Genomic DNA, 22,565 nt, shown 5'->3' with positions numbered 1-22,565 from the left:
GGGGATAATTGGAGAGCTGCTTTGTTTTGTTTAGTTTTTCAGGAATAATTTCTATAATCCATGAGCTAAAGACAACAGCAAACAATCAAGAATGTATTTTATCAGGGAAAACGTAAGAGCTCAGATAAAAACTAAACAAATTCATGAGTAGATAAATACTGACTCAGGCTACCAACAATAGGTTTTTGCTGCTGTTATTTTGTTGTTGCTTCTTCAGATAGGTTTTACCCCCCCACTTATAAAAAGAGTTAACATGTACCCTGGAAAACACAGAAAAGTATAAAGAGATAATAATTCCACTACTCAAAAAATGTATAAACATTTAGTTATATATCTTTTCTCAGACCTTCTATTACATAAAAATATTTTTTTCTTTTCACAAAATTGACACCAATTTTGAATATGAATATGCAACTGTATATCATGCTTTTTCATGCTTAACATTAGGAGCATTTCCCATGTACTTGTTCTTCTAAAATGTGAATTTTTTTTTAACATCTTTATTGGGGTATAATTGCTTTATAAAATGTGAATTTTTAAGTCAGGTAATATTCCACCATGTGGACATGCCATAATCTCACCACTCCTATTGTGGGGCAGGTTGTAGCAATGTTTTGCAACACAGAATAAATAAGCGTTGATGACAGCTCTCATTCACAACCATCTAAATATGTCCTTGAGGTAAATTCCTAAAGGGGGAATTACTAAGTCAAAGAATATGAACTTTTTAAGGATCTTGATTTATGCCAGAAAGTTCTCTGTTCAAACTCTCCAGCACAACAGGAGGGCAACCACATCACCCCTTGGCAGCATTAGATATTTTTACTTTGATTTTCATCAATATGATAGGTTATAAAGGATTTCTCATCTTAATCTGCAGCTCTTCCGTTAGTAATGAGAATGAACATTTTTTTTAATGTTTTATAAATCATTTAAATTTCTTATGATACTCTGCTTATGTCTCATTCATTTTTGCTATTAGGACACTGTGTTTTTTAAAAAATTGATGTAAAAGAGCTCTGATAAATTAAAATACATAAAAAATCTGTCTGTCATGTATTGCTTGCATGTTCCCTCAGTTTGAACACATATGGCTCTTGGTTCTTCCATGATAAAAGCTCCAAACTTTTCCAAAATGGAACTGGTACAATCTAATTCCCTTCAGAACCACTCCTACCAATACCACCTTTGCACCTTTATACTCAATCTGTTCCTTAGGGTGCTGTTTTGAAGCACCAGGCTCAAGGGATACTAAAGAATAGCCCAGTGAGACCACAGTGCCATGTTTAACCAACTAGCTTGGCAAACACAGAAACACTCAGCAATGCTTCTTCCTCCCCTATACTCAGAATCCCTCAAATAACAAGCTCATCCTCGTTCAGGGCAAAAAAACTGTCTTTGGTCCTCCAAAAGATCACCTGTGGTTGGAAGGCAGCATAGCAGAAGAAAAAAAGCATGAGCTCTAGAGTAGAAAAAGCTGCATTTAGATTCCTGGCTCTGTCATGTTCTTGCTGTATGACCTTGGTCAAGTCATTTTGCCTCCCTGGGCCTCAATTTCCTAACTACAAAATAAAACTATCTGTTTTCAGGTTATCATAAGGATTAAATGGAACATGTAATGTTTACAACCAGGGGTCTGGTATGTGGTAGGTGAACTCCAAAAAGTGTGGTTTTCCTACTCTGATGGTGCTAAATCAGTTACTTATTTAATTCAAATGATCTTACATAAAATGTTGGCTTGAAATAGTTAGCTGTCCCAGCAAAGCATCATCTGGGTAAAAAACATTTAGGTCAGCTTTCTGTCAACTGCAATTTCCACTGCTATAATTATGCAATCATCAACCACCACCGCAAAACAACAAAAACCCCAAAGCTGATGTTACTGAAATTGTTAAATACAGTAATTACTTGATTCTCAAGATCATGGCCACCAACTCCTTTTGGAAAGCAACAGAAACTTTTCTAATTATGGGGGCAAAAGACGGATTAGTCGTCCCAGACAGTGGTCTCTACAACAGAAGTCTTTCGGTCATTGCCCAGAACAGTAACATACTGAGAAGTCATTCTCAAATTGCTGTTTCCTCACATTTCATACTCTGAAAGGTACAATGTCAACAAAAGAATGAAAAGGAAAAAAAAAGACAGAAAAAAAGGATATTCTTTAGATTTAGCCTTTTTGGCACTTTTTCCTGGCAAGAGGTAACAGACTGGTGAAATAATCTCTAGGAGGAAAGCATACTTTATAAAATCTCTATCAGCATAACCCCATTCTACGGAAGAAGCAAGGAACACATTCTCCCTCTAAGTATAGAGTGTAGATTCCTTCAGGAAAGGAAAGAAAGCCAAGTATCACTTATGTTCAGAGAATTGTACTACACGCTTTAATTATATTATGTTTTAAGTCAAGTTATGAGGTAGAACTTATGTTTCCTTACAGACAATAGGTAACTTGCTCAATGTTTTATAGTTATTAAGTGGAAAGAAACATCCAGCTCCAGGACCCAGGTCCTTCTAACTTTGAAACCTTTTTCTTTTCATTACATCTTCATCAAATCTCAAAATGATCATGCCAATCCTCCTTTATGAGAAATAACCCAGGGACTTCCCTGGCGGTCCAGTGGTTAAGACTCCATGCTTCCACTGCATGGGGCACGGGTTCAATCCCTGGTGGGGGAACTAAGGATCCCACATGCTGAGTGGCAGCGGCCAAAAAAAAAAGAGAGAGAAAGAACCCAATTTAAATTTTGGCTTAAAACAAAACAGACAAATAAACCCAACAAACCAAGTTTCCACCTAAAGGATGACCACTTCTGTCAATTAGCAGGTTGCTTTTCTGGCTCCTACTAGTCTTTAAAATGAACTGAAAGACTCACACCGAGTACGCTTTTTTAAAAATCTTAAATATATAAAGAAAATGGTACCTGCTGACAGCCACAGAGCACTGAAGCAGAAGCAAATATAAAACAGGTACAAGCTTTTCAACCACTTCACAGATGTCTGCCAACAAAATCCTGATAAAATCCAAGAAACACGGCTTGGCTTGATTCCCAGCTTCTCCATGGCCTTCCAGACAGGCAGAACCAGTCCACTAGAAAGACAGAAAAAGAAGAAATTATATGCCAAGTAATTAATAATTGATTCCTCGAAATGCAGAGTGCTAGAGAGTGTGACAGATTAGGGAGAAGGGAATTTTCAAGTTTCTCTTTCACTGCTCATACCTGCCTATAAATTTCAAAGCTGAGCTTTGGCATAGCCTATAATTATCAGGATAAAAACATAGCCAGGGATATGAAATGAATCCACTGTAAAACTGAAACACTTTATATTCCATATTTTCTAATCTAACATCATCTATGTGGAACAATGGAAAGCGTACCAGACTGAAAAAAAAGATCTGAACTTCAGTTCCAGTTCTGCTACTAACAGCTTTGTGACTTTATACAAATATGCTTGCTTTTTTTTTTTTGCGGTACATGGGCCTCTCACTGTTGTGGCCTCTCCCATTGCGAAGCACAGGCTCCAGACGCGCAGGCTCAGCAGCCATGGCTCATGGGCCCAGCTGCTCCGCGGCATGTGGGATCCTCCCAGACCAGGGCACGAACCCGTGTCTCCTGCATCGGCAGGTGGACCCCCAACCACTGCGCCACCAGGAAAGCCCAATACAAATACGTTTTCTTACCCATGAAAAGAAGAGTTTGGAGCATCAGAGGTAAACTAATCTGAAGGCTTTTCTAGCCATGTTTTTGAAAAATTTTAATGTGATTGTCTTTAGGCAGGGCACGCACTCTCCAGTTTGCTACTGTCCCCACCACTCTTATCTTTAAATTCTATCCAGTTTACACTTTGATGTCACCTCCCTGATCCATAGAATCATTAGCAATTCCTGACTTAAATTCATATAGCCATTCAACAAGGATTTATACAGCCCCTATTTTGTACTAGGCATTGTGCTGGCTACTCCATAATCTAGAGACCGAATGATTTCGGTCCCTTCCAGAAGAAAAAATGACTTTCCATCAGTTTCTTCTCTCTTACACAACTTCCCTATATTGTATAGATTATTATATAAACCTTGGCAGTATTACAAGGATTGACTGAGTTCTGAAGAAGCAATTTAAAAATTGCTTCTGTCCCGGGCTTCCCTGGTGGCGCAGTGGTTGAGATCCGCCTGCCAATGCAGGGGACACAGGTTCGAGCCCTTGTCTGGGAGGATCCCACATGCCGCGGAGCAACTGGGCCCGTGAGCCACAACTACTGAGCCTGCGCGTCTGGAGCCTGTGCTCCGCAACAAGAGAGGCCACGATAGTGAGAGGCCCACGCACCGCGATGAAGAGTGGCCCCCACTCGCTGCACCTAGAGAAAGCCCTCGCACAGAAACACAGCAAAAATAGATAAATAAGTAAATAAATTTATTTTAAAAAAAAAACTTAAGCCGCAGTTTCCTCACAAATGTTTAAAAAAAAAAAATCTTCTGTCCCGGACTTCCCTGGCCACACAGTGGTTAAGAATCCGCCTGCCAATGCAGGGGACTCGGGTTCGAGCCCTGGTCCAGGAAGATCCCACATGCCATGGAGCAACTAAGCCTGTGCGCCACAACTACTGAGCCTGCATGCCACAACTACTGAAGCCCGTGCCTAGAGCACGTGCTCCGCAGGAAGAGAAGCCACCGCAATGAGAAGCCCACGCACTGCAATGAAGACTAGCCCCCCTGCTCGCCGCAACTAGAAAAAGCCCGCGCGCAGCAACGAAGACCTAAGGCAGACAAAAATAAATAAATAAAAATCTTCTGTCCTAAATATGCACCTGTCATCCACATCTGGAAAATGGCACAGACTGACAACCCCAGCCCCAGCCAGCACTGTATGGGTTGGATATCAATACTGATTAACACCAGGAAATAGACAAACACACACAGAACTGCAAAACTAAGGTAAAGCCCACCCAAGGAAAAGCTTTCACTGAGCCTTAAGCACCTGAAGGACTTCATCTTTCTCATTCACTTCCATCCATTCCTATTTCTAGCGGTTTGTCATTGTATGTTAGGGAGCAGGGGGCAGAAAGGAAATGTGCAGCTCAGACACATGCTCAAAAGATTATGAAATGGAGCCTAAGTTAGAAAGTATATCCTGCAACTTTTCCAGCCTCCCAAGATGGAATGAATGAGTGTGCATGTGTGCGTGTGTGCGCACGTGTGTGCATAAGAATCTTACCCAACACATTTCTGCCTACCACAAAAGGATTTTAAATTCAAGGTGACTCAACACCTGTCATCAATAGTGTGGCAGGTGGGCGATAGAAGCATAAAAGAAATGAATAGGTTTTGAAATGGGAGTAATAAACACTACTGGATTAGCAAGCTGATTAGAAGGGTAATGTCTCACAAACCATGCATGAGAGAGGCAGTTATTTTCATGTGAACTCCCAACCAGTCATTCCTCTGAAATCTACAATTGCCTAAGGGCACAAATCACTGCTAGGGTCCAGTCAAAGGCTTGCTGACCAGAGGCAGGAACAACACCACATCACCAAGATCCAAATGGCTTGTTATAGAATCAAAGGGAAACAGCCCAGGGAGAGAACACACACCTCCACAATACTTGACAAATGAAAATCTAGAAAAGCTTGCAAGAGTTCTGGCATTTAGGGCGTTACAAGTACACCCGAAATAAAAGCACTCTCTGTTACAGCAGCTGTTCAGACAGCGCAGGGGGTAATGTTTACTTAATGCTTCAGGTTGATGGGGGAATGTATCATAGTTCAGTCTGTCAGCTGCATATGTGGAACTCCATTTATGTACCCAGAGATAAGATATGTTTAAACGACAGAGCAAGTCTGAAACAGCCTATTCAGCTGGCATGAGTAATTAAGAATAAAGCTCTTAAAAAAAAAAGTCTCAGATATTTGGGAAAGTTACAGAACAGACTGCCATGAATAGCTTTGCTTATATTTGTAGACACTGTTTTCCAAATAGCTGGAAAAATGAACAGATTGTTCTGGGAGGTCGTGTTTCCAATTTGTTCCTAGCTTCCAGTCTGTTCATCAGATAAGAAAGCACAAGGAGAGTCAGCTAATACTCTTCACCAACGGCATCTATCTTCGATTGCGCACAACCACAGTAAGAGGAAAGAAAGCAAAGCTTTCCTGGAATCTCGCCTGAGGTCTTTTCTCTTGACTTCCTTTATTTCACCTTTGTGCTCACTGCAGCCACCACAGGACCCCTCGGTAGGGCATAATTTCCAAGTCCTGAATAAGGCAGGTTTCGCATCGTAATTTACTCGTAGTGCTCAGCCCCGCCCCCCTTATTCAGCATCAATTTGCTGTCCTGGTGGGGAGAACAAACACCAGAGACTGAAGCTAGGGGGTAGGGAGGAAGAAGGCCAGCAGCGTCTCGCGGCCGGTCTGTCTGTCTGGGGATGGAGGGAGCCGCAAGACCAGGCCCGGGCCCGAAAGAAGCGGGGGTCAGCCTGAGACTCGAGCTCCGCACCTACAAAGCCAGAAGCAGCTGGCTGCCCTAGCCGGGCCAGGAGCGCCACCTCCGGGTCCCAACACCCGGCCAGCGCACCCCCAGAAACAGCCCGTCCCGCTTGCCCCGCCCCTGAGCTCGTGGTACTCGGCCCGGCAGCCAGCCGCCCCCGGCCACCTACCGGGGCTCAAGGCCACAAAGCGGGGCCCCGGCTCTCGGCGGCCTCCGCCTCCTCCAGGTCCATGGGGTCGGGGCCCCAACCTTCGCTCCCCTCACCCGGGGGAGGAGGAAAAGGAAGAAGGCAATGCGGGCTCCCCACCCGAACAGCTCACTTTGGCCTCAGCCTCCCTGGACAGCGACGGCGGCCGGAAACGCCGCCCCCTCCCACCTCCCGGACTCAACCCGGAAACACACTCTTGATGCTAAACAAGCCCTCCTGTCCCCCCGGAAGCTCAATTCCAGCCGCGAGCCCGAGGGGGAGGAGGGGTAGTGCTGGGGGGTAGAACTACGCACGAGCGAAGGAACCTGCGTCCCCAGGCTGTCGCCTCCCGCTCTCCAGAAGCGGTCTGCACCTTCGCCCGCCCTGCGCGAGCCCCAGGCCCCAGACTCTGGCAATACCCACAAGCAAGATGGCGGCAACGGCAGCACCCCCTACGGCTTAGCGCCCAGCTGTGCCATTGGCTAGAGCCTGGAGTGAGGCCGCCGCGGATTGGCCGAGAGCGCTGCGGGGGTGGGGGTGGAGCTGCAGCAGCCTGGAGCCGGGAGTGGGCAACGCGGCGTGAGCAGCGGCCCCAGGCTCCCGGAGCACCGCGCTCGGAGAAGACTTCGCTGCTCGGGGCCGCAGCCTGGTGAGCTCAGCCCCCTTCAAGCCCTCCCTTACATCCCAGCCGGGGCCACTCCGAGCCGGCGCCTATCGATGCCGACACACCCCGGGGACCCTATCGCGACTCCATCGCGCCATATCGCGACATCATCGTGCCTTGTCGAGACTCCATTTTGCCACAGCCCTTCTCAATATATAGCTATATTTTTTTAAAAAATTTGCTCTGTCATCTTTGGGGGCTGTCCCATGTCGTGATTTTGCCGTGATCTCTCCGTGACATAACCGCGCCATCGTGAAGTGTGATCTCATCGCCGCCCTGTCGTGACTTCATCAATGTCGTGTTGTGACCTGGCTGCGGCGGGACAGGTGGTGACCGTCAGGAACCCTCCTTCCCTTCTCATCTCCCCATCTCAGCTGCCCCTCTTCGATTATCCGGCTTTTGGAGTCTCCGTTGTCCTGGGAGCTACCCGGGACCCCTTCTTGCTTCTCCAGCCCCTGCCGGCGTCCACAGGCTGGTAGCCGGGCGGGGAGGGTGAGGAGAGGGAGCGCAAGGGGTTAATTCTGCTGCTGCTTCTGCTGCTCCGCTGCTGCAGCTTCTGCCCGAGGGAGGGAAAGGAGAGGAGGCAAGGAGCCTGCGGGGGCGACTGAGAGCCCTGGCTGGAGGGATGGGGTCTCCAGAGGGCCCTCTGAGCTTTCCCGGGTTAGCACCTTGCTTCCTCCCTTCTGCTGAAGCTTGTCTCCTGTCTCTGCTGAAGAAGGGAGGGGAAAGGAAACCTAGGATGCCCTTTTCCCTCATGCTAGCCTGAGTCCGGATAATCGAACTTCACCCGTGTATGTCTCCATTCCTCCCTGTCTGTCCTCACCACTCCCTCCCTGTACGCCTGGTGGAGGGAAACAAAACCTGGCCTCTGGTGCCAGGGAGCAGCTGAGCAGTGGGGCCAGCCCCCTCCCACCCCCAGGAGACTGGTGAGGAGAGCTGTCCAGCTGAGCAGCAGGATGCATGGTCCTTCTTTCCCACTTTCCGGAGGTGACCTTGGACCAGGGTCCCTTCTTCATCCCTAAGGACTTGAGGGTCCAGCCCCTTAAAGGGGCTCCCCCAAGGGAGGTCAGTCCTGAGGAGTCCATCCCTTCTGATCCTCCCCTCCCTCTGTGCTAATCCCTCCCTCCCTCCCTCCTCCACTCCCTCCTCCACTCCCACCCCTCCTCTGCAGAGGGATGCTCAGTCCCTCTTGTGTTCACAGTTGGGCAAGGCGGGCATCATGGCCTCGGATTGCGAGCCAGCTCTGAACCAGGCAGAGGGCCGAAACCCCACCCTGGAGCGCTACCTGGGAGCCCTCCGTGAGGCCAAGAATGACAGCGAGCAGTTTGCAGCCCTGCTGCTAGTAAGGAACTGACTGACAGTTGGGAGGTGGGAAGGGCTGGGTGGTTGGGCTCCCTAGGAATGAGGTCAACAAGTCCCCAAGGATATATAGGTGGTGTTGGTAACCCTGGAGGCACCAAAGAAGGCCCAAGGCACCTACCTGTGGACTCATTTTTGCTCCGCTGCGTATGGGAGCAAAGGGGAGAATGGGGGTGAATAAAGCTTGTGGCCCTAAGAGCCTTGGAGGAAGCTGAGTGGGTCTGCTCTCTGGGGCGTCCCAGAGCAGATGGGAGCTGACTCATAGGGTTGCAGCAGCAGGTAGTAACTAGTGCAGAATACCTGAGGGCTGGGGATGTTTGTTCTGGAGGTGGAGAGAGTAGCAGACTGGAAGTGACTGGGAAGGGGTCCTAGGGGATGGCCAGGATGCGTATGTAGGTTGCGGGTGAAGGATCTGGTTCGGGGCTTAGCCCTGGAGGAACCCAAGCTGGGGACAGCAGAACAGGAGCTGCAGTGCTGGGAAGGGGTGGGGGGGGGGGGGGAAGGGAGGAGGGAGTACAGCCTGCTTGTTTGCCATGGCAACAGGGAGAAGGCTCCAGAGTCAAGGGCTCACACTGCAGCAGAGGAGGTGTTTAGGTGAAATGTAAGGGGAAATGTTTTGACAGGCAGAGCAGCGAGACACAGGAGCCATTTCCCCTGAGAAGGTGGCAGGAGTGGATCAGAGACTTCTTTGGAGAGAGCAATTAGGGAGAGACCCCAAATCCTTGGAGAATTTTAAACACTGAGTTCTAAGCCTCTTCCAACTCAGGATGTGTTGGACATCAGGAAGAATTTAGCTTAGACATCAGGAAGAACTTCCCAACTAACCAGGTAATGAAACAGTAGAGTGAGTAGTTGAGGAGGACCTGACCTCCCTTCCACAGGGATCACAGATGAGGGATCCCAGAGGTCACACCTGTCTGCCTCTGGGGAGAAGGAAGGAGCTGGATGAAGTGATCTCTGGGAGACCTCCTGACCCCAGAGTGAATCTTGTTATATAACCTAGTCCTGCTAATGGTCAACCCGCAGAGTGCGGGGACAGTCTTTGCCACCCCTTCCTTTCATCCTGCTGATAGCATATACCTCCCTTAGGTGACCAAGGCAGTCAAAGCAGGTGACATCGATGCCAAAACTAGGCGGCGGATCTTTGATGCTGTCGGCTTCACCTTCCCCAATCGTCTCCTGACTACCAAGGAGGCACCGGATGGCTGCCCCGACCATGTTCTCCGGGCCTTGGGTGTGGCCCTGCTGGCCTGCTTCTGCAGTGACCCTGAACTAGCTGCCCATCCCCAGGTCCTGAACAAGATCCCCATCCTTAGCACCTTCCTCACAGCCCGGGGGGACCCTGACGATGCTGCCCGCCGTTCCATGATTGATGACACCTACCAGTGCCTGACAGCTGTGGCAGGCACACCTCGTGGGCCCCGACACCTCATTGCCGGTGGTACCGTGTCTGCCCTGTGTCAGGCATACCTGGGGCATGGTTATGGCTTTGACCAGGCCCTGGCACTCCTGGTGGGGCTGTTGGCCGCTGCTGAGACACAGTGCTGGAAAGAGGGGGAGCCTGACCTGCTGGCTGTTTTGCGGGGCCTCAGCGAAGATTTCCAGAAAGCCGAGGATGCCAGCAAGTTTGAGCTCTGCCAGCTGCTGCCCCTCTTTCTGCCCCCAACAACTGTGCCCTCTGAATGCCTCCGGGATCTGCAGGCCGGGCTGGCACGGATCCTGGGCAGCAAGCTGAGCTCCTGGCAGCGCAACCCAGCACTGAAGCTGGCAGCCCGCCTGGCGCACGCCTGCGGCTCCGACTGGATCCCAGCGGGCAACTCCGGGAGCAAATTCCTGGCCCTGCTGGTGAATCTGGCATGCGTGGAGGTGCGGCTGGCACTGGAGGAGACAGGCACAGAGGTGAAAGAGGATGTGGTGACCGCTTGCTATGCCCTCATGGAGTTGGGGATCCAGGAGTGCACCCGCTGTGAGCAGTCACTGCTTAAGGAGCCACAGAAGGTGCAACTTGTGAGCGTCATGAAGGAGGCCATCGGGTCTGTCATCCACTACCTGCAGCAGGTGAGGGTGCAGTGCCCCACCCAGAGGGGGCCCAGTGTGGGAGGGGGAGCCAGAAGGCAAGGGAAAGGGGGAAGTGAAACCCTGAAGCTGGGTGTATGGGGAGACAGAGAAGACGTACCTACCTATCTACGGAGGGCTGATCCTGCAGCACTCCAGGGAGTAGTGTGTGGCCAAGCCTCCCTCTCCCTCCCTGAGCCTCCACACAAGCACTATACCACACGCCATATGTGCACTCCCATCACAGTACACACACGCACACACACAACACAGAAACCTCCTACTCACAACCCTCCCCCCGGTCCACACACACGAAAGTGAAGCAGTCTGTTCTGTTCAGTCTGCAGCATGGCCTTACACACATACACATACAAACTTGTAGCAGTACAGGGAAAAGGAGCAGGGCTGCCTGCTTCCTGTCCTCTGTGGAGGGTCTGCTAACTCCATTTGATCACCTGTCCCAACATCCCTCCTGCCTGAGAGTCCAGCTCTCCTGTCCTGCAGGGGTTCCTTCAGCACTCCGGTCTCTTTTTTTTTTTTTGCGGTACGCGGACCTCTCACTGTTGTGGTCTCTCCCGTTGCGGAGCCTGTGCTCTGGACGCGCAGGCTCAGCGGCCATGGCTCACGGGCCCAGCCGCTCTGCGGCATGTGGGATCTTCCTGGACTGGGGCACGAACAGTGTCCCCTGCATCAGCAGGCGGACTCTCAACCACTGCGCCACCAGGGAAGCCCAACACTCCGGTCTCTTTAGTAGCCTGCTCCAGCCGCATACCCCACACACCGTGCCAAGCTCCCATTGTCTCATTCTTTCTGATGTAACCCAAAGTGGGGCTTCTCTCCTGGCCTCCCACCCCAGGTCAGAGCCACTGTAGAGGGAGTGTTTTCTTAGCTTTGGACCTTAGCTTTGGAGACCTGTGGGTCTCCTTCTAGCCTTGAGATGCTTTAGAGGCTGAGTTCCAGCGAGTGCAGGGGCATGTTGTCTAAAGTCCAGTTCCCTCAGCAGGCATGCCCTGAGGGCCTGCTCTGTGCCAGCCCCCGGTTGAGTGTGTCCCAACCATGCGCTGGCTTCTGGGTACACAGGGCCTGCCTTTGCAGGGCTCACAGGCCAGCATTCCCTTCCACTTGTGTTATTCCTAGCCTGGCCGGCACGCTGGCCAGGCAGGGGAGATCCTCTGGTCCTGCTCCATCTCAGGGGAGCCCTTTGGCAACAGGTGGGGCCAGAGAAGCAGAAGGAGCCCTTTGTGTTTGCTTCCGTGCGGATCCTGGGTGCCTGGCTGGCCGAAGAGACCTCATCCCTGCGCAAGGAGGTCTGCCAGCTGCTGCCCTTCCTCGTCCGCTATGCCAAGACCCTCTACGAGGAGGCCGAGGAGGCCAATGACCTCTCCCAGCAGGTGGCCACCTTGGCCATCTCCCCCACCACCCCGGGGCCTACCTGGCCAGGGGATGCTCTCCGGTGAGTTTGTAGTTATGGTCTGTTCAGCCAGAATGTGCTAAAGGAAGGAGTAGCACGGATACCTCCCCTCTCCCCAAACTGGGCTGTGCCGGGCTTCCTGACGGGGGCCTGAGGTGTGGTAGTATTTCTGTTTGTTGGGGGTGGGGTGAGGGGTTGTTCCCTCAGGACACCTGGGCTTCCTAGTCCCACCTGCCAACCCCAGGTTACTCTGTAAAGAGAGAACTGCCATTGAGCATCTGCTGCCTGCCAGGCATTTTACTGTACCCTTTACCATTTTGATCTCATTTGGTCCACGCAGCAAATCTAGGACAGAAGTCTCATCCACATCTTCAGGATGAGGAAACTGAGACTAAAGGAGGTTAAAGTAACTTAGCCACACTCACAGCCCAAGTTTGAGCCCAGGCCTGTGCTCTTTCTGCAGTGCCTACAAAGATGTGTTTTCCTTCTCCTCTACTTCCCTTTCTCTTAGATGGGGTGCCCCCCCAAAAAGGGAATCCTGGTGCCTTCATTTCTCCCCACACACATCTGTCCCTTCTACACCCCCAGGCTCCTCCTGCCCGGCTGGTGCCACCTGACAGTCGAAGATGGGCCCCGGGAGATCCTGATCAAGGAGGGGGCCCCCTCACTTCTGTGCAAGTACTTCCTGCAGCAGTGGGAACTCACATCCCCTGGCCATGACACCTCAGTGCTGCCCGACAGCGTGGAGATCAGCCTGCAGACCTGCTGTCACATCTTCCTCAACCTTGTGGTCACTGCACCGGGGCTGATCAAGTGAGGCCGGGGAGGAATTGGAGGAAGCAGGGGTCCTGCTCAAACTTGCCCCAAATCTCGGTCTCCTGCTTTGCTTCCCTGTGCCCATGGGTTCCTATTAGTGTTAGAATGAAAGGGTCTCAGAATGGAAGAGAGAGCCACCCCACACAGGGATTTGGTATATGTGGATTTGGTATATGTGGAAGCCCTCTGGGCATGTATGTCTACCTGCTCCAGCCATAACCCAGTCTCTGCTCCCCAGATGCCACGGATGGGGCCCAAAGTTAACTGTTCACCCTGCTGCCTAATTTCTTGCCAAACCCTGGCCTGGTAAAGCTGGGAGCCCAGCATCCCAGCTTTCCTCAGGACTTGGTCTGGCTCCACTAATCTCCCGCCTCCCATCTTTCGCTCCCTTTCTCCCCAGGCGAGATGCCTGCTTCACTTCTCTAATGAACACCCTGATGGCGTCGCTGCCCGCGCTAGTACAGCAGCAGGGGAGGCTGCTTCTGGCTGCCAATGTGGCCACCCTGGGCCTCCTCATGGCCCGGCTCCTTAGCACCTCTCCAGGTAAGCCCTGGGGACCCAGTCCTAACAGATGGAAGCAGAAGACCTGGGTGGACCTGCTGTGTTCTGGGCATAAGTCATCCTTTTCTGAAATTCTGAACAGAATTTTCCAGTCAAGGAAATCTCTGAAGTGCGCCTCCCTCCCCCGCCCCACCCCACCCTTCTTCCCCAAATGATAACGTTTTCTTCCTTCTGAAGCCTTTTAAGGCAAGGTCTGGTGGGTGTAAGTACAGGCCCGCTCCGAGGCACAGGCTTAAGCACCTGGAATCCCCAGCAGCCCAAGGAATCTGAATTCTGTGTTTTCAAGGTGGAGCCGCCCCCTCCCAGGCCTTGAGTCAGAAACATGACTTTTCTCCATTGAGGTTTTTCTGTGCTCGGCACCGCACCTCGTGACAGGCTTCGGTGCTCCTGTGCGCTTACCTTCCCCACCTCCCACCTCACTCTGGCTGCATGCGGTAGGGAGGGGCATCCGCTTCAGCCCCCTGCCAGCCCTCTGTGTCTCCCACTTTGGCCGTGGGTGTCTGCTTGGGTCCCTCTGTCCCTGCCTGTTCCCTGTACCCCATCTGTCTGGTTGGAGGAGCGGCACAGATGCCTGGGAACAGGGTGTAATGAGCCTGTACCCTCAGCTGCCTCTGCTCCCTGTGTGTGGGGGCCCCAGTAGGGTACCTGGCAGCTGGAAGGGGAGCACGTCCCAGTAGACCAGGAGCTCCCCCTTCCCTCTAGCCCCCGAGCTCCCTCAGATCCAGGCTGCATGTCCACAGCCGCTGAGTAGAGCCACAGTGCTGGTTCACCCACAAATGCCACCAGGTTAGCCTAACAGCCTCGGGAAAGCATCTGCAGTGCAGGGGGCGAACCCCTGCAGCCGGGCGAGCCAAGCCTGGACCCCAGCCCATGGTCCCCTCTGGCACCCTCTTCTGGCCTGAGAATCAAATTGCTGCACCCTCCTCAGCCTATAAAGTGCTAGGCCCAGCGGAAGCTCCCATCACTACTCAGTCTACAGGAGGGTCCGACCACGAGGTAGTGTCCCAAGATTATTACATTTCATTCTCACCACAGAGTTCTAAGATTAGCACTATTGGCCCCATTTTACTAGTGAAGAAACAAGACCCAGAAAAGTGAATTAACCAAGGTCACACACTGAAGTCAGAGGGAGGGTTTGAACGCAGGCAGGCTGATTCCAGGCTATGCTTCGGCTCCTGAGTATGCCCACCAGGAAGGGAAGGGGCTGGTGAGGCAGCTCGTTCACGCCCCCCTCCCTCCTTGCCTTCCAGCTCTTCAGGGAACACCAGCGTCCCGAGGTTTCTTCGCAGCTGCCATCCTCTTCCTGTCGCAATCCCACGTAGCACGGGCCACGCCTGGCTCAGACCAGGCAGTGCTGGCCCTGTCCCCCGACTACGAGGGCATCTGGGCGGATCTCCAGGAGCTCTGGTTCCTGGGCATGCAGGCCTTCACAGGCTGCGTGCCCCTGCTGCCCTGGCTGGCCCCCGCCGCCCTGCGCTCCCGCTGGCCACAGGAGCTGCTCCAGCTGCTGGGCAGCGTCAGCCCCAACTCTGTCAAGCCTGAAATGGTAGCCGCCTATCAGGGTGTCCTGGTTGAGTTGGCACGGGCCAACCGGCTGTGCCGGGAGGCCATGAGGCTGCAGGCAGGCGAGGAGACGGCCAGCCACTACCACATGGCCGCCCTGGAGCAATGCCTGGCAGAGCCCTGAGGGGGCATCCACTGCGGACAGACCCGGGGGCGGGCGGCAAGGGAAGGAGGGAGGAGGCATCTCCCCTGAAGCCCCCAAGTTGGACCCTCTCCCCCAACTTCCCCCCGCTAAACATCCCAGCTTTCTGGCTTTTCCGAGGGTGAGGGCATGGTGCCCATCCTTCAAGTGTAAGGAACTGCGTCACGCCCCCTGGGCCCGCTCAGGGGCAGGGATTGGCTTGGAAATCAGCATGGCTGTTCCCGCCAGGCCGGGGGAGGTTGGAGCAGCCCGCAGGGAGGGCGGCACTAGGTGTCATTGTGCCCGATGTCTGGCTCCCTCGCAGGAGGGAGGCCCCCAGATGGGACAGGGCTGGCAGGAGCTGGCTGCTTCAGCCCATGTGCCCTGCCGGCCAGGGCGTGGGCTCCCCTAGACTGTGGTGCCCCTCTGGACTTCCAGGTCCACGTCCTTTAAATTGGCCGTTTGGTTTTTGCCCTTGGCCCCCTTGGGCAGAGAGCAGTCTCAGGCCGTTGACATCACAATTCTTCCTATCACTTCAGTGACCCAGGGTCTGAACTGCCCCAGCCTTCCAGGGCAACCTGGGGCAGACAGCCCTGGTGGGGGGGTCGGGAAGCCTTCCACCTGAGCTTCCTTGAGGGGACCCAGGAGCCCTTGGATCCTGGTCTCTAAGCTTTTGTGTTGTGTTGCAGCAGAGTGACCATGAGGGTTGGGGAGTTATTTATTTTGCCTGCCCTTTTCCCTGCTTGGACACCTGAGCATCTGATCCCTGTCCCCTTGGTGCCATATGGCCTGGCTGGAGACAGGAACCGAAGGGATGCTTACCCAGAATCCGCATGTTTCCCTAGTGACTGCACCCCATCACCATCCTAGTGCCTGGCTTTAACTCCCATCCCTGCTTGTGATTCCTCTCTGCAGAGAGACGCGACTGGCGGCTCCAGCAGGGACCACCTTTCTTATGAACCTGATCCCTTGCTTCCCTCTCCCCTTCCCTCCCCCAGTGCGTTCTGTGATCGCCCAGTTCAAAGCTGTGCACATGTGGACACTCAATAAATGTTCATTGGTGACAAGATGGCTTCTGTGTGGTCTGTCCTGCACCTTCTTCCTTCCAGGCCCCAGCAGCTCACAGCACACATGCCCTGCGAAACACACTTCACAAGTGTCCTCTCATTCAGCCCTCCCAAGTATCCAATGAAGCGAGCGTCATCCTGATTCTCCAGGTGAAGACACTCAAGCAGGGGTAGGTGATTTGTTCGAGGTGTTACAGCCAGTACGTGCCAGAGTCGAGGCTCCATGCGGGCCATCCAACTTCTCAGCCCACACGCTTCACTGCCAGGTCAGGTGACACACTCACATGTTGATGTGGCGAGGCCTCTGGGGGGGCGCTCGTGCTCCTGTGTACAAGTGAAGTTCCGCCCCTCCACGTCAGCAGACTCTGGCCAAGTGGCACTGCCACATCCTCCACTGTTTAAAGGGAAGTCAGAAATCTTAGTGTTTCTGTGAAATCTGATTTTGAGTGTGGATATTTTTAATTAAATCAGTACTACCCCAACAGAACAGCTGCAGGCCAAACGTGACTGTCAGGCCACCAGCTGTTTACTTCTGTTCTATGCCAAGTGAGAAGGGGAAGGATCTGAGAGCTTCGGTGGAGACTGGACCCAAGTACCCACGGCCTCACCAGGCCTGAACCAAAGCTGTAAGTCTGGAGGCAGACCAGCCTCTGGCCCAGGTTCTGCAGACTCTTTTCTACCTAGGCCCTCAAGCCTGCGAGCATTGGTTGAGCACATCCTAAGTGCCTACCTGTGGTTGGCTGTGCATAGACAGGAACATTCATTTATCTATTGGATGTACTGAAAGTCATGTCCTCGGCATGAAGTCCCTGAAATCCCTGAAAAATATGAAAAGACAAACCCTGCCTGTGGAGCAGCTTAAAATCTAGAGAGGAAACAGACAAGGCGAAGGACAGCTCCTAAAGATGTAAGCAGTTGCTTCCAGGGGGGTCTGAATAAAGTGTGGCTGGAGCATAAGAGCCCCTCAGCCTGGCTGAGTAAGTCCAGGAAAACTTGGAGGAAGTATTTGCGGCGAGACCTGAAGGGAGAAGGAGCTTGCCAGGTAGACAAGCCTAGAGACCGCAGCTTGGGAACTGCAAGTAGGTCATTACTGCTACAGTGGAGAGTGTGAAGTGGGGAGTGGTGGAAGATGAGGTTGGACCAGTGAGCAAGGACCAGATCTTACAGTTCCTGGTGTGCCAGGCTAAGCAGTTTGGATGTGGGGTCATGTTGAGACTGTGGATTTTTGAGCAGGTGGAATGTGATCCATTTGCATTTCAGAAAGATGACTTCGGCTGCAACAGGGATGACTGAGTCGGGGAGCTCGGAGAGGAGGTAGTAAGTCTGAATTGAGCCAGTGGCGGTGAGGGTGGAGAAAGTATAGGTCAGAGTTAGCTAATTGGGCTTGGTGATTAATTGGAAGTGAAGAGGGATACAGAGCGAAGGATGACTCCCAGGTTCCTGATCTGGGCCAGTGACTGGAGAGTGGGGCCACTCACTGTCACGGGGAACACTGAGAGAAAAACAGGTTTGTGTAAAATATAAGCTCATTTTGGTAAATGGTGAATGCGTATAGCTTATGTCCAGGAGGAAGTGGCTCTCTGCCGTCTGGAACTCAGAGAGAGACCTGGGCAAGTGACAGATTTAGGAGTTGTCAGTATAGGGGGTCCTTAAAGTCAGGGAAGCGACTGAGATCATCTGGGGAAGTGAAAAGAGAATAGAAGGGCCCCAAAGCCAAAGGCAACTACCCTTGGTCCTTGCTCTCAAAGTACTCTTCCTTGTGCGGTCAGGAAGAAAAACCCTGCATAAACCCTCAAAGTGCAAGGCAGACTGAGCTCTGTACTTTGGTGAGGGATGGTCAGAGAGTTCCCGGCTCTGGAATGGGGAGGGGACTAGGCTAGCAGGGTAAGACCAAGTTTGCTCCTGGTAATTCAGCAGCAAGGCAGAAAGGGGGACCTGAGCTGCAGTTGTGAGATCTAACCACGAGGTGGCGCCTCAGCATCTCCTTGTGCCTGATTTCCCCCATCCTGCAAACAGCCCGGCCCAGAGCAGAAGGTTGTCAAAGGCTGGGAGGAGTGGCTGTGTCAACACTAAAGGAGGCCGGCCTGAGCCTTTTCTTAACATAAAGTCCAAACGCAAACTCAGGGCTTTCCTGGTGGCACAGTGGTTAAGATCCCGCCTGCCAATGCAGGGGACACGGGTTTGAGCCCTGGTTCGGGAAGATCCCACATGCTGCGGGGCAACTAAGCCCGTGTGCCACAACTACTGAGCCTGCGCTCTAGAGCCCGCGAGCCACAACTACTGAGACCCGCGTGCCTAGAGTCCATGCTCTGCAACAAGAGAAGCCACTGCAATGAGAAGCCACTGCAATGAGAAGCCCGCTCTCCGCAACTAGAGAAAGCCCGCGCGCAGCAACAAAGACCCAATGCAGCCAAAAATATAGTTAATTAATTAATTTTTTAAAAAACCCCAAAAAACTATGCAAACTCACTTTTTGAAAAGAGAGGGGAAGATTTGAGCCTGGGAGAAGAGCAATAGGGCAAGTATGCCAAATGGGAGCCCATGTATGTTTGAATATGCGTACCTATGTGTCAATATATGTCCTGTGTTCCCATGTGTCCCATAAGTGTCTCTGTGCCCTCTGTGTCCAGGGGTGTCTGCACATGTACCTCTGTGCACATTCCAGGGCTCCACATGTGTGCATGTGTTCCAGAGAGTGGGCAACCAACAATGCCCACCTCCATGCCTCAGAAAGTGAGGAGCCCCTTGGTGAACAAGAAGGGCAATAGAGTCTGCAAGCATAGGACCCGGAAGCTTTGAGGAGCCCCCAAAGCAGCAGCAGACCATGCAGAACATCCATCTCCCTAGTAGCCATAAGTGAAATCATTCATTTATCAGGTGACCTCCCCAGATTATACCTGAGTTCTATGTCTAGCTACCCAGGGTCACGTTCACATGGAGGCTTCCTAAAGGATGCCTCAGTAGGCTGAGGGATTCATAAACTCATCCATTCATTCATTTGTCATTTATTTAATGAGCGTTTGCTGAGCACCTGCCATGTACCAAGCCCAGCACTAGACTAGACATATTTTCTCTTTCTCCTTTCATCTTCTTCTTGTGAACTGGTTCATGAGGCAGGAAAGGAAGATTAGGTTCAGCTGCAAGGAGCCTAAAATGCTGGTTACAGTGTTTAAAATTTTTCTCCCCAAAGATGAGCCATGAGGAGCCGCAGGAGAGTTTTTAGTCAGGAGGTAACATGGTCCAGTCATTTTTGTGGAAGAAGAGATATGAATGAAGGCAGGAGACCATCTGGGGGTGGGGGGTTGTTGCAATGGTCTAGGCAGTGGTATTCAGACTTGACTTTGCTTCTGAGCAACCTTACAGGCAATGGCTGGGCCCCACTCCCAGAGTTACTGATTCAGTGGGTCTGGGTGGGGTCCAAGAACTGGCAAGTTCTTCTAACAAGTTCCCAGATGTCGTAGGTGATGCTGATCCAGGGACCACACTTTGAGAACTACTGGTCTATGAGGAAGAGTATGGTAGCTTAAGATGCTGACAGAGGATGGAGAGAGACGTTTAAGGATTAGAAATGACAACACTCTATGAGGATTAGCTTATGGAGGTGAGGGAAAGGACAGAGGCTGGGATGGCTCTTCTTAATTTGAAGGATGGTGGTGCCACTTAAAGAACTATAGAACACAGGAGGAGAGGCAGGCTGGGGTTGGTGGTGGGGGTGGAGGAAATGTTGAGTTCAGTTTGGGCCTTGGAAAGTCTCAGATGGCTGCAACAAGGTGTCTGGAGGAAAGATCCAACTGGCAAGTGCATCTATGGGTCTGGATTTTTGGTGAGAGATACCGACTGGAGATAACAAGGTTGGGAGATAACAGCAGACAGGTAGTCATTAAAGTCTTGAGAGGGGATGAACTCACTAGTGAAGAGTGTAGATAGGAAGAAAAGGCAAGAGCTGCAACTCTGGGAATGAATAACTGACCTTAAGGATGTGAGTGAAAAGAGGGGAGATAGAAAAGGAGACTGAGGGACTTCCCTGATGGTCCAGTGGTTGAGAATCCACCTTCCAATGCAGGGGACGTGGGTTCGATCCCTGGTTGGGGAACTAAGATCCCACATGCTGCGGGGCAACTAAGCCCACGCTCCACAACTATTGAGCCTGTGCGCTCTGGAGCCCACGCCACAACTAGAGAGAAGCCCACATGCCTCAACGAAGATCCCACATGCCACAACTAAGACCCAAAGCAGCCAAATAAATATTTTTTTTAAAAAAAAAGAAGACTGAGAAATGGTCAGATTAGAAAGGAGGAGAAAGAAGCAAGAAGAGGTTGTCTTAAGCTGCAGGGAAGTAGGGTGAGGAACCCCAAGGAAGCCACTGGGCAGGCAGTTCTTCTGGCCTTCCCAAGCCTACTGGAGAGAGCAGGAGAGCCCCAGAGCTAGGCACAGGCATCATCAGCCTCGCTGCTCCTGGACGTCTCCCAAAGGGGTCCACCGAGCTGCATGCATTCAGTCACACACACACCTGTCCTGGAGCCTGATATCTAATGTCCTGTGGCTGAAGTTGAGGGTCGGGGGAAGAGGGGTCTCACCATTGACTCACATATCCACACATAGAGAGAGAGACACACACACACACACACACACACACACACACACACACACACATACTCCTGACCTCTGATCTGTCCTAGGCATGAGGTTGCAGAGCTGCCCAATTTTGCTTCGTCTACCACCCTAGCTGGTGGTTCCACCTTCTGGAAAGTTCTTAATGATGAAACCTTGCCTGCTTCTAGCCTCCTCATTCCCCCAAAGCCTCCCAGGCTGAGATGACCCAGACCTGAGTTCTGCACCTGCTGTGTGCCTTCTGGGATGCCCTCCTCAAGTCTCCTCCACATACCTCCCATGCGTTAATGGTGTCACCTCTATCTCCCTTTCTCCTCTAATTTAGCTCAATATTTTTACCTTTACTTTCTCATCTTCCACTTCATTAGAAAGGGGCCTAAGAAAACATCTAGTCCTCTCTTCCTTCCCGTACTTTTTTTTAAAAATAATTTAAAAAAAAATTTTGGCCATGCCGCACGGCGTGTGGGATCTTAGTTCCCTGGCCAGCGATTGAACCCACGCCCCTTGCATTGGAAGCACACAGTCTTAACCACTGGACCGCCAGGGAAGTCCCCCTCCCATACTTTTTTATTGTTGCTTGTTGTTGAAGTTGCAGAAACTGAGGTCAGAGGGGAAAAAGTTCTTGCCCAGAATCACACAGTCCATCGGAGTCAGGACTAAATTCTAGGCACCTGAGTCTAAGGCAATATAGAATAGTAATTCTGAACCCAGAAAGAGGCTAGAAGCAGACGACACCAGCTCTGCCACTTAACTAGCACCTTGATCTTGGGAAAGTCATGTCACCTCTCTGTGCCTCACTTGTCTCAACTGAGAATGGGGGTGATGAGGGTTTCTATCTCACAGAGCTGTTGCGAGAGTTAAATAACACTCATCGAATACTTAGCATAGAGTCTGGCACACTCTGTAATGTTTGCTGTGATTATTTCTACTCTGCCCTGGTCTGAGCATCTTCCCTTTTTTCATTTTTATTTTTATTACTTTCTTTTAGCACCTTCCATCTGCTTTCTTAATTCCCATTCCCCTTAGCATTCCTCTCATTTCCCTTTCTTTAATCCTTGTCCCTGTTCCTTAGGAAGGGAGGGTTGGGTTTTGAAGGAAAGAAAGATAGAGTGACTGCAGGAAGTGGAACATGCTTGAGAGCCAGCCAGTGCCTGCCATGGTAACACACAAACACACAGCCTGTGCATGTTAGTGTGATGAGAGCACACGGTCCACATGATGTCAGTTACACACAGCTTCACTCAACATCCTCTGGGAGCCCACACTCAGTCAGCCCAGGCCCTCATGGCTTCAGAAATATCTTGAGCCCTTCTCAGGCGGAACTCATGATGCCCAACCCCAGTGTCAGGCAACTCTCTCTGTCGGGCCAGTTTGTGTCTCCAACTTCCTCAGACCCTGGCTTGGCACTGGGAGTTACCAGCTGGGAGAAGCCTGAGTGAAGTAAGCACCCTCAGAGGGGCTTTGATCCAGAAACGTGCAGAGAGGCTGTGATGGCCCCCAACTCACACACACACACACACACACACAGGTACTAACAAATGTGTGCACATGAGCCAGCAGGCTTGAGTCTGCAGCTCACAAACTTCTTCCACCTTCAAGACTGCCCACCTCATCCATAATCCGGTGAGGCGGTTAGAGAAAGGACTGATACCCATTTTACAGACAGGGGAGCTGA

The 22,565-nt window shown here is 51.7% G+C and overlaps 2 protein-coding genes and 1 long non-coding RNA gene across 13 annotated transcripts in view; 1 reads left to right on the top strand and 2 right to left on the bottom strand.

Annotated features, from left to right (window-relative positions):
* The window catches only part of KIAA0319L (KIAA0319 like), a 112,545-nt gene extending 105,464 nt beyond the window's left edge, over positions 1-7,081 (bottom strand). The window contains exons 1-2 of one of the 8 annotated variants that reach the window (XR_003433323.1): positions 6,645-6,934; positions 2,922-3,088 (exon numbers count right to left, since the gene is read on the bottom strand). Coding sequence is in view for 7 of the 8 variants with exons in the window: in XM_027109132.1 (XP_026964933.1) it covers positions 2,922-3,060 (139 nt within the window). In the remaining variant the exon portion in view is untranslated. Of the gene's footprint in view, positions 1-2,921; positions 3,089-6,644; positions 6,942-6,976 lie in introns of those variants that run through there. The other 7 variants (XM_027109132.1, XM_027109133.1, XM_027109135.1 and 4 more) reach the window with 7 other exon arrangements.
* Positions 7,082-7,214: 133 nt separating this feature from the next.
* On the top strand, positions 7,215-16,279 carry NCDN (neurochondrin). Of its 4 annotated transcripts, XM_027109139.1 has the most exons (8): positions 7,215-7,311; positions 7,585-7,652; positions 8,528-8,668; positions 9,775-10,743; positions 11,952-12,193; positions 12,740-12,964; positions 13,368-13,510; positions 14,779-16,276. In XM_027109139.1, the coding sequence occupies exons 2-8, from the start codon at positions 7,620-7,622 to the stop codon at positions 15,213-15,215; spliced, it is 2,190 nt and encodes a 729-aa protein (XP_026964940.1). In that variant the 5' UTR covers positions 7,215-7,311; positions 7,585-7,619; the 3' UTR covers positions 15,216-16,276. The 4 variants fall into 4 exon arrangements, with proteins under 4 accessions (XP_026964940.1, XP_026964941.1, XP_026964943.1 ...); XM_027109140.1 differs by lacking the exon at positions 7,585-7,652 and having other exon boundaries at positions 7,224-7,311; positions 14,779-16,279; XM_027109138.1 differs by having other exon boundaries at positions 7,274-7,652; positions 8,498-8,668; positions 14,779-16,279.
* On the bottom strand, positions 15,918-18,496 carry LOC113621841 (uncharacterized). The gene is made up of 2 exons (XR_003433324.1): positions 17,010-18,496; positions 15,918-16,673 (listed from the first exon to the last, which is right to left on the bottom strand). It is a non-coding gene; the product is annotated as an uncharacterized LOC113621841 (long non-coding RNA).
* Between the last annotated feature and the right edge of the window lie 4,069 nt (positions 18,497-22,565).

Source organism: Aethalodelphis obliquidens, unplaced genomic scaffold, assembly GCF_003676395.1.
Source record: "Aethalodelphis obliquidens isolate GAN/ISIS:26980383/991018 unplaced genomic scaffold, ASM367639v1 scaffold9, whole genome shotgun sequence".
NCBI lineage: Eukaryota > Metazoa > Chordata > Mammalia > Artiodactyla > Delphinidae > Aethalodelphis > Aethalodelphis obliquidens.
Note: the sequence above shows the minus strand (reverse complement) of the source record. Positions and strands in the feature narration are given on the sequence as shown.